This window comes from Capsicum annuum, chromosome 1, assembly GCF_002878395.1.
Source record: "Capsicum annuum cultivar UCD-10X-F1 chromosome 1, UCD10Xv1.1, whole genome shotgun sequence".
NCBI classification, from domain to species: Eukaryota; Viridiplantae; Streptophyta; class Magnoliopsida; order Solanales; family Solanaceae; genus Capsicum; species Capsicum annuum.
The window spans coordinates 13938202-13949661 of NC_061111.1; the positions used below are offsets into that span (position 1 = coordinate 13938202).

General features: G+C 32.0%; 1 protein-coding gene across 2 annotated transcripts; it reads right to left on the reverse strand.

The window, feature by feature from the left end:
- Positions 1-6737: 6737 nt before the first annotated feature.
- Positions 6738-11341, reverse strand: LOC107868716 (UMP-CMP kinase 3). 2 transcript variants are annotated; one of them, XM_016715377.2, is made up of 8 exons: positions 11139-11341; positions 10639-10697; positions 9543-9597; positions 8287-8404; positions 7893-8049; positions 7709-7789; positions 7396-7503; positions 6738-7070 (listed from the first exon to the last, which is right to left on the reverse strand). In XM_016715377.2, exons 2-8 carry the CDS (start codon positions 10651-10653, stop codon positions 6951-6953), a joined length of 654 nt encoding a protein of 217 aa, XP_016570863.1. In that variant the 5' UTR covers positions 10654-10697; positions 11139-11341; the 3' UTR covers positions 6738-6950. The 2 variants fall into 2 exon arrangements, with proteins under 2 accessions (XP_016570863.1, XP_016570867.1); XM_016715381.2 differs by lacking the exon at positions 11139-11341 and adding an exon at positions 10793-11054.
- Positions 11342-11460: the final 119 nt, after the last annotated feature.

The window sequence follows — 11460 nt, forward strand, 5'->3', positions numbered from 1 at the left end:
AACTGCACTCTATTTATTTATTGCATCTTGTCTTTCATATTACACCTTCCACCACTTTCTTTTTCCTGACTCAGGTAAGTTTTTTTCTTGCTTTGTGTCTAAATATACCCAATTTGTAGTATACGTTGTATTACATTCGGATTCTTTTCTTTACTTTTATTTTTACGTTTTTTGTTAATTCATGTGTGTTCTAGATATGGTTGATCCAGTGTGAGACGTTGCTTTTCTGCAAGACGCCATGAATGAACTTTGAATGCAGGTTCGTGACCTGCAATGGGAGTTGGAAGCAGTGAGAGCAAGGATGCTCCATGAGATCCATAGGCTGAGGAGGGCCCTGCTGCTACCAGTTGAAGATTGGCCGGTTGGCAATAATAATAATAATAATAATAATAATAATAATAATAATAATAATAATAATAATAATAATAATAATAATAATAATAATAATAATAATAATTAGATTGTTTTTTTTTTTATTTTAGTCTATGTATTTTTATTTGTTTTTGTTTAATAAAAAATTTATGTTTTATCGGCATTGACATTTTAATTCATATTTAATTTTTATTTTGCCTATTATCTTTTCAACAAACATGTCGATGATTGGACGTAAGGAATAATTTTGAATCTAATAGCAATAGCAAGAGTTGAAACATATTGGTTATCTATTGGGTTAGTGGCAGGGGCTGATTTGTGTTGTTCCAAAAAGATTTCTCATTTGTTGCAACAGACAACTCATATGTTGCAACAGATAATTAGTCTGATGCAATAGATAACTAGTCTATTGCAACAGACTAGTCTGTTGATCGACTTTGACATTTTAATTCATATTTAATTTTTATTTTATCTATTATCTTCTCAACAAACATGTCGATGATTGAACGTAAGGAAAACTTTTGAATTTAGTAGCAATAGCAAGAGTTGAAACATATTGGTTATCTGTTGGGTTTGTAGCAAGGGCTGATTTGTGTTGTTTCAAATAGATTACTCATTTGTTGCAACAGATAATTCATCTATTGCAACACATAATCAGTCTGATACAATAGATAATCAGTCTTATGCAACAAATAATCAATCTGATATAACAGATAATAAGTCTATTGTAACAGATATTTAGTCTGTTGCAACAGATAAATCTTATGTTGCAACAGATTACCCATCTGTTCGATTTATGTTATAGGCATAATAGAATCATAAACATGAATCCAACATATGAGTCTTTCATTATAACAGATTACTCATCTGATGCAACAGATTAGTGATCTACTTAAATTGTGGGCACTTATGTTGGATTCATGATCGGGTTCTATCCATGTTGAAAAAAATAGCAGTAGTTATGTACCCAGATGATAAATTTGACTAAAAATCATAATTTTACTTACCTATGAAGTAATGTTGAAGTGGAAAGTGATGAAGGAAACAAAATTTGACCTAAGAAATTGGTCGGATAGCAGCAGTAGCTGTAACAACAATAACAATGGTCGATAAGAAGAAGATGAAGATGATAATGAAGTAGAAGATGATGATAATGAAGCAGAAGGTGATGAATAAAGCAGCAGCAATAATGAACAACAATAATTGTGAAGAGAGAAAACAACAACAGATGAGAAGAGAGAGAAACGTGCCTTTTTTCCCTCGGTTTCCTGTTATATTAACTAACATATGGATCAAAGTATAAATTCAAAAACTTGTGGGTTATTTTAAAACTTTCCCAACTTTCTTAATTCATATTAAAGTAATTATCACCTACACTCAATTATTAAGACTTAAATCACCTACACCCCATTTTCAAACTCTTTTATTACCTACAGCTCAAAGCCCCTGGAATGTGGGTGATACATTTACAATATATTATTTTCTAGTGATACATATTAATACATTTGTGATTGATATATGATTCATATTAAGCGTTCAATAAATACATGTGATTCATATTAGTAATGCATGACTAATTGTTAAGGCATTTCAACATAAATAGTATTTCAGTTAAACTCCTTAACTTAGTTGATAAAAAAAATAATCAGCTATATATGTATTTCACAAAGATTCCATTAATAGTCCTTTGTATTTTATATGAATCAAATATATTTATCAAACACATACTAAACGGTGACAAACACAGTCATAACATAAGAGATAAAATAATATGGTCGACAAACATGGGAACGCTTCATTTCATAAGCTAAAATGTCATGCGATTAGCAACAAAATTACTGAAAACTTAATACATAAAATTGGTTGTCTTGAAATATTCAGCAATTCCCAAACATAAGAAACGAAATACCCAAAAATCCACAAACATAAGAAACCACAATTCTTTTGTCAAACAGTAAATACTAGATAACTACAGCTCGACATCAATCATCTCTGTATCCTCAGATGGAATGAAGGTGTGTTTAGGCTTAGGCGGATCTTGATTTTCATTAATATATCCATTAGATGTCTTGTTCACACCATAGTCCCATAACAATGATGTGTATCTGGTACGATGCATTTGTGGATCAAACTCTGAAGAAGGTATTTGATGCCTATCACTTAAAAATTCAGCATATACTACTACAAACAAACCTCAATCCCTGAAAACATAACAGTAGGTAGTTTATGGATTGTTGTGAGATCTTATGTAAAAATCTGCTATCTAAAATAATAAATGATACGTACAACGTGCCGCTTGTTTGTTGCATAATACCGTTAATAATCTGAACATCAAATATATATAAAAAATATTTTTGTATAGTCGACATGGTGGAAGGTCTGAATAATTAAAATCATCTTTGTTGCTGATGTATTTCAATCCGGTAATGATAGCAAACTCGTACAGTGAAAATAAAAAAATTGTATTGTTGACCAATACCCTTGGTTGATCCTGATATGGCTGTTGGAACTCTAAGGTCATCAAACACCTTGCTATCGATCCTTGAAAGTTACAATTAAGAAGGTCCAGAAATGACCCAAAACAAGTGCTTCTGAAAATTCTGATTCCTTCATCCTTCAAAATTTCTTTAAGCCTATCTATTACATTGATGTTGTGTGCACTACCAATCCTTAAGTTGTGGGCAGGTCATTTTTTCACAACTAAATTAACATTCTGCCAACAACAAAAATTGACAATAACACCAATCAGAAGATGATTCATATGTTAAATGTATCACATATTTATAAATTGCAACAACAATAAAATGAGTATAGAAAGTATTATCACATATGTATAACCAAAAATTTGATCCAAGGAGAATCACTCTTACACTGTATGACAATACGTATCACCAATTAAATATCAAAATATGTATCAAACATTCAGTGTGAAAAAAATATATCACTCATTAATAGCATATGATCACCCATTAATTGAAATATAACTGTAACAATCATATGAATCACCAGAACACCATATGTATCACCAATTAAATATCAGAATTAGTATCAAACATTCAGTGTGAAAAAAACGTATCACCCATTAATAGCATATGAATCAACTATTAATTGAAATAATAACTGTAACAACCATATGAATCATCAGAACACCGTATGTATCACTCATTAATATAATATGTATCAACTATTAAAAACATAAAAATGGTATAAATCGTATGAATCGTCATAATACCCATATAACGATAACAAATATATCATCCATATCACCATTAAATTATAAACATATATGAGTAACTAAATACTTTTATATATGTATCAATTGAATCTTTTATGTTTACCATCTATATGTATCACTTGCGATAACAATACCTAATTCAAAGGGAATTTGGGGATATGTTCTATTTCCTTCTCATTTTCCATTTGTATGCAGGAATCTTTATTTTTAGTAGCAAAAGTTTGTCTTAAAATTGCGCTACTTTGACCTATTTTCACTAAAACCTAACTCGGTGTAATCAAAGTCGCCCGGCGTAAAACCCAGAACTTAATTCTAGCAGGAATACCTTTTTGTGTTTCAATTTGAGAAATTCCCAAGCTGAATGAGGGTGAATTTTCATTAGCCATTGAAGATCAAAAAAATTAACACAAATGAAGTTAAAGCACGTATGGATATTGACTTGTCTTGTTAAAAACTAACTTAAAACCCACATAAACAAACAACAAACCTCTTTGAAGTAGTTGACAAATGTTAAAATTTAATGATGAAAGATTACGGTTCAAATCAGTTGAAGTAGTGGAGAAGGAAGTTAACTCAAAATCTACTGATATGGGAGAGATTTTAGGGGAAAAATTTATTTGGGGGGGGGGGGGGGGGGGAGGGGATTGTATGCGCTAAAGGATAAGAGAAAATTGCATTAATGGAGGAGAGAAAATAGGGTACGAGATTTACAACATGTGTGTCAACACTAAAATTACAAAAAGAGATTTTATGTAATTTTTAAAAGGGTAAGAAATATTTGATAATATAGTGTCTTAAGTTTGAGATTTGTGTAATTTATTCTAAAAGGTAAAAGGAATCTATACGGATTATTCATGATGAGCTTGTGTCTAATGAGCTTCGCAATGACAAGCCCAAGCCCATCACAAGAAAGTCAATTTGATCAGGCCCCAATTAAAACATGTGTTCCAGAGCGAATTTTAAGTGTTTCCTAACTATAAATAAAAGAGAGTCGAAGATAAAAATAGAAAAAATAATTTGAAATTAGTGCATGCAATTTTGAACTTTGAAAGAGATTTGTACCAAGAAGGCAAGAATCAATCCTACTAATTGAAGTATATCGTTTATGATAATTTGGTGCAATTACAATTCATTTATACAATCTAATCCTAAAACTTCTACATTTGTTCTAATTATGTCCAAAATAAAGTTACAAAAATAATAAATATTTTTAATCAGTATTCCTCGTATATTTGAAGTGAAAGAGAAATGAAAGAATAATATTTTTTTTAAAAATACAAGATTTTGAAACTAAACAACGAATTTCTGCAATTCGAACGAATCTGAAAAAAATAAAAAAAGACTAATTAATATGTTCTTTCACTTATCACTTGAAAAAAGTATTCTCCTTCAATAATCCTAATTTTATAGTATTTGATTGGATAAACAATCTAAAATTGTATAATCACACTAACTATTTATAGTTCAATTATAAAATTATTTTCAAAAAAATGATGATGCTTCCCTTTAAACAAGTACTTCAAATATACACATATTAATTCTTAAAAAATATCAGTGAATTTACCATTTAATCATTCTATGCATTAAACATTCACAACATAAAAAATTTAAACATACTGTAACAATAAAAATGAAGTAATAAAGAAAAGAAATAAAAATGATAAAGACGAAAAATAGATCCAGCCGTTTTGAGGAGAGGAGAGACATAGTTAGACAATGATAAAAAGAAGAAAAAAGAAAGAGATAAAAATGTTAAGCTTACTGATGAATGAAGTTCGAGAAAGTATTTCTGGTAACGATTCCCACAATGAAGATTCCTAATCGCTAAGAGAATTTTTCTATTTGAACAGAGATTTTATCGGTTCCAATTAAAAGTATAATGTTAAGGAAGAAACAGAAAAACAAAGAAATGAGAAAAAAATATATAAAATGATGCAAAATAATGCATTTTTGTATATAGGGCCAAAGGGAATTCACGCACCTATGATTTTTCTTACCAAAAATGAGTTGAGTAAATGTATTGTCACAATATGATTTTTGACATAATATATAACCAACACAAAAATATGCTCCCAACTTGTAAATAAGCACTTCAACTTTAAAAGTGCCCATCTAAACACCTCAACTTGATCTTAACTGTCAACCAAACACTTCAACTCGTCCCTATTGCACTTCGTGGACACTAACACTGATGTGATACATAATTTTTAGAAATAATTAAATGATCATTTTTAGATAATCAGTATAATCTAAAATGCAATAATATGTCACTTAGCATTCTAATTATGTCACGAACTAATGCTTTCTCATCAAAATATATACCTAATTAACTTAAAAATTAGTGATTGTGCAAATAACTATTAAATTGATAACACATTTTTTTTAAATTTGTAATTAGGCGGGGTGGGATTGAAAATAAAGTTGGATTCTAATTATTTTAAGGCAAAAAATCGAACATCGACAACTCGCTAACATTCTTGCACTACTTGCTCATAATCTTGATATATGTCAAGTCAGCCTAGGACACCAAAAATCGCACTGAGATTGATAAAAAGAATTGCCAACGGAAACTTTGTATTAGAGAGAACGTGATCAATTGTTTGATTGATTGATCAGTTACCAATGAATGTCGCCCCTATATAACACCAATCATCTAGGGTCTGATGAATAAATAATAATTGTTATACAAATCACAATATTTATGATTAAGTCTTTTCTCTAGAATTTTCAGAAGGTTAAAGGTGCCAAAGACTTTCTTAGAAATTTCATAATGATTTAACACCTTCCATGAAAAACCTCCAAAGTCTTGTCTCACTCTGGGTATGGAAAAATTCTTAATTCCGAATGGACCTTACCTGGCGCGAATTCAGATTAATCGGACTCCAATGCGGGTTCCGAACACTGGATGGGTAATTAAAAAAAAAGTGAATCTTACTCTTGTAAACCATCCACAAGGTAAGTCACTCACAAAAAGAATCAGTTTGTTGGTTCAACATCTTTAAAGTGGAACAATATAGATTACCTGTACTTGTTGTAAGCATATCCTTGTTTTGCCTGATCTAGTGACCTTGTAGTACAAATGCAAATTGCTAATAAGGCAAAATTAAGTAGGTCAGGGTGTCGGAGAATGTTGATTAGAAAGCATTCATATCATACATTAACAAGAAAAGATGGATATCACACAATACAGAGTTTAGTTTATACACACTGACGGTCCAAACTAAAAAATCACTTTTAGGTAGCAGACAGTACCTATTGCAACAAATTAAAGCACACTATCAAGCTTAAATCTTGCAGTAAAAAAAATATGTATGTACACCATCAAGCTTTGAAAATCATCGATTCAAAGTATCAAGCATTTGCACTTGTTTTTGCTTGGTGGCACCTTATTATTATCTTTTCCTTGTGAGAAAATGGCTTTGATGGATTCAAAAACATCATCAATTGATTTTCCAGCATCAACCTGATATTTTCAGACACAAGAGAGCAATTACTACTACAAGTTATAGAATGGACCTGGATTTAAACTCTACGGGTTCAATTCATAGCATTGAGAAATTGTATATTAAGATTATGGGTTCGGATGTATACTATGTGTTGTGTTGCGATTTCAGTAGATTTTTACATGTAAAATTTAAGCTAAGCATTTAGTCGAAAGTATTAGGTTCAGATGAACATGATATCGCAATTAATGTTGCACGTTCCATCTTATATAGATTCAATATCTAACCACTCTGCAATACCACCACCATGCTCAACAATGAAGAAGATTAAAATTTATGATTTACCTTCCTAATTTTCCCCTTAGATTCATAATATTCAACTGCAGGGAGAGTAGACTCCATAAAGACTTTAAATCGCTTCCTTATTGTATCGATATTATCATCCTCTCTTCCCTGCATAGATACTCCGAATCAAGTCAAAACAAATATTTGATATAATTGCTAACTGATTGAATGATGTACCTAAACACTATGTTGCTCGACTTTTCAAAAATGTTGTTGATGCGCGTTGGATCCATCAAGGATAGTGCATTTTTGGAGGATCCGACACGGGTGCTGCAACATTTTGGAAAGCCCAAGCAACATAGCCTAAATATACCTCATTTCTTGAGAGCAATCGCCTCTCCATTTCGTCTTGTGGACAATCTAGATAAAGGACAAACTCAGGCTCCATTTTTGTCTACAAAGAAATCCCAAACCACGGATGTTTCAAATTATATGAGTAAAATCGGCGTGCTACTGAGTACTGACATCCATTTGAAACAATTGAATAATAAACTTACAAGATTCTCAAATGTCTTAACATTCTCTTCATTCCGGGGGAAGCCGTCAATGAGAAATTTGTCATTATCGATTCCCTGCATGGCTTGTTGAAGAAGCCTCACGGTTACATCTGACGGAACAAGCTTCCCCTCCTTCATAATGCTATGAATCATAGAGCTGCGATAAAGAGAATTAAGGAAATAAAAACAGCGTTGTGACATATAAATTCTTACCTAACAGAACTGTAAGCCTACAAAGCGGATGTTATGATTTCATTCCAAGTAATACCTTAGAGGACCTATAATTATATGAAACTAATTACATTGTATTATACTTTACGATATAATGGTTCACAAGCTAAGGTAAGAACTATGGATGTATCGAGAATTAGAAACGGCTGTTGAAAAACATTACCCAGTTTCAGAACCAGAATTGATTTCTTGACGTAGAAGCTCACCAACACTAAGATGAGTGTAGCCAAACTGTTGTGCTATTCTTTGACATTGCGTTCCTTTACCACTCCCCGGTCCACCTATAAGATGAATAATCACAATGTGCGAATAAGGAACAACTTAAGTTATTTTTTTAAAAAAAAAAGAGAGAGAGAAAAACTGTTATATATATCACATACTATAAGCCATAAGGAAAAGAATCCAGAACACCTATGAGAAAATATCCCTTGCGAATTGTGATCTTATAAAGTATTACTTGTGCTTGGAGATGTATTAGCTAGCATGATATATACGAGTAATAAGGTTGATCCTGAAAAGGTGTAACGCACGCTGAAGCAAGTTCACGAGACTTGAGCATCTATTAAGAAGTTCTTCAAGAACTCGGTTTCTAGTTTGTTGCCAAAATTTGGTCCTTCAACCAATACACTTTTAAAAGCAATTGTCTTCATCGACCAGTGTTCATCATTGACATCTCCTGCTGCTGACCAAGTGCTTGAATAAACCTTTAACACACTTAAATCTGTCTATCTTACATACAACTGAAATTCTGAGATGCAAGTCCACACCAGTCCTTAGCAGATTGCGTATCCCTAGCCCTCAACTTCAAATACTCCCCCCTCACGTTTGAAATAACAGAAACTGGCTTTATTGAACTTTGATATAGCTTCAATAACTAATGACTAGAATGAACCGCCATTATTTCGGAATGTCAATTCTACCCTCACAGTCTAAACTAAGACCATTTGACAACCATCAATGAACAATGTTTCTTGTTTCATTTTGGACAAAACTGAATTTGGGAATCCAGATAAATATACTGATCATAAAGTCAATGGTGTTTACAGAAAACATACTATCAAAACTTGAACAAACACAACTTCTCAATTCAGCTTTCGTTTTACACCTATTAGATGAAGCTATATGAACAAAAAGGAAAAGGAAAAAGACAGCAAAATGTTGTTCTTTTCCTTCCTTTTATGCTGGTGATCGGATATGTGGGGCATGGAAGCCACAGAAATGTATGTCTCTTACAATTTTTACCACCTTCCACCGTAATCAAATAAGATATCATGTACGAACACCAGGTAAAACTCAGTAAAAGATGCATTTTTAATGACAAAACAAGACCACAAGAAGCAGTTTTAGTTCATCTAAAGAAATACAAAATGCAGTAGACGTAATTACAACAGCAAGTAAAGGAATTACGGAAGTCCCAACCTATAACAAAAACAACTTTCACCTTCTTCTGCTTAGCCAAGCCTCTATCACTTTCCTGCAATAAACAAGATACAAATCAGATGATCAAGAAACAATATCAACTCATTTTTGCAACAATATAAGGTATGGTCACTTTATTGAGTCCCTTTCTTTCCTGAAACGCCGGAACCATACCACCTAAATCAATGGTTTAATTCATAAAAAAAAAAAGAAGAAGAAAAATACCCGCACGAGACAATATTAGCTTAATAGGCAAAACTCATAAAACAACCATCACATCAAAGATAGGATAATATGGCCGTGTTATACAAAACCAGGGCTATTATTAAACAAACTTTGAATATCTGAACTGGAAAAATTCATGCTGAACAAGACTATGAACCAGGACATGGCTTACCACGAAGAGTTCATGTGCACTTAGCAGTGCACCACATAGCATGTGAAGAATTATCACTAGAATCTATAAGGGAAGCCCCCAGAAATTGGATTTCCTGAGCGATCCCAAAAGTATGCTTCGCCTTCATATATGAATTAACTTTTTTTGTAAGATTACAAGTACGAATTGATCACAAGCCCCAAATGTTGTTGACTTCATAGTGAAACAATTCTAGTTTGAAAACATTCTCTTTATTTACATTAGCTTCTTTTTTTTTTTTTTTCAAATATCTAATCGAGGAATTCATTACTCTGAGTTATACAAAATTGATTAGGACAATATGTTCTACATGCTTCATGATCCCAAAGAAAAATCAAACCTTCACCAACATGTCAACCAATTACTTGAAAAACATAAAAGAAAGACTTGTAGAAATAAAATTAAGATGATCATGACTAACTATAAAAATAACAGACCAGTTCACAAAGCATTCCACATTCACGCTGGTCCAAAGGGCCACGCGCATGGGTTGTAATATAGACAATCTAGCCCGACACAACTATGAGTGGCTAATTCCACAAATCAAACTCGTGACTTGTGAATCAACCAGAATCAACTTTACTTGTTGCTCCAAGATTCCCTTTCGACATGAATAACTATAACTAAATCAACACCCCAGATATCGATTACATAGGAGAACACCAAAGAAACATATCTCACCTTGTGTGATTCCATCTTGGATTGCCCAAACAAAGAATATGTTTAGTTGGTCTATGTTCCTGCAATAGGCAGCAGTTAATCAATTTTTTTCCATTCCCTAAATGCTCTTATCAAGAAAAGCAACACAATAATGAAATTGATGACAACTTCTTACAGGTAAAATTATTTTAAAATAAAAATAAGAATGATCAACAGTTCCACTAGCTAAAGGCACCATACACATCATATCAATTGTTCAATGATCTATCTAAGACTAGGAGACAGCATAACATAGAACAAGGGCTCGTTTGGAACAAAAAATAAGATATAACTAATGCTGGAATTAAATTTAGCATGCACTTATTCTATATTTGGTTAAGATGATATAAAATGCACGAGAATAACTCATCTCGATATTAGTTATTCGGTATTCAAAGAATGAGAAGAAACAAACAAACAAACAAATTATGGAGATGTCTGCAAAGAAAAAAGTAGAAATTATGAGTGGTAAAATAAAGTACCTGATTTAGACAATAGTGCAAAGAATTTTAGGGAGTTGCAGTAAGTAGAACAGAACTATATATCACCATGATGTTGGAATAAAGACCCTGAACTATGGGAATAATTCTGAATTTATGATGTTATACGTGTCAGTTATTTTTGGATAAATTAAATTTCTTTGATTTTTCCATGAAAGGGAACACCTTTTTTGGCTGTCAAGAAAAAGAGATTCGTTTTTGGTGGGGAATTTGGAAAGTTCCAGGGTAATATAAGATGTGACGTGCCACTAATTGCTTGGTTAACAATTAACATGTCTAATTTCAAATGTTAATCACTTCATAT

Bases quoted from the DNA above. Each gene is read 5' to 3' on its own strand.
- LOC107868716 (XM_016715377.2), bottom strand. The intron at 7,790-7,892 runs GTAAGTTTATTA...ATTTCTTTGTAG, and splicing joins TTAAGACATTTGAGAATCTT to ACAAAAATGGAGCCTGAGTT. The intron at 7,504-7,708 runs GTATATTTAGGC...GTATCTATGCAG, and splicing joins GATTGCTCTCAAGAAATGAG to GGAAGAGAGGATGATAATAT.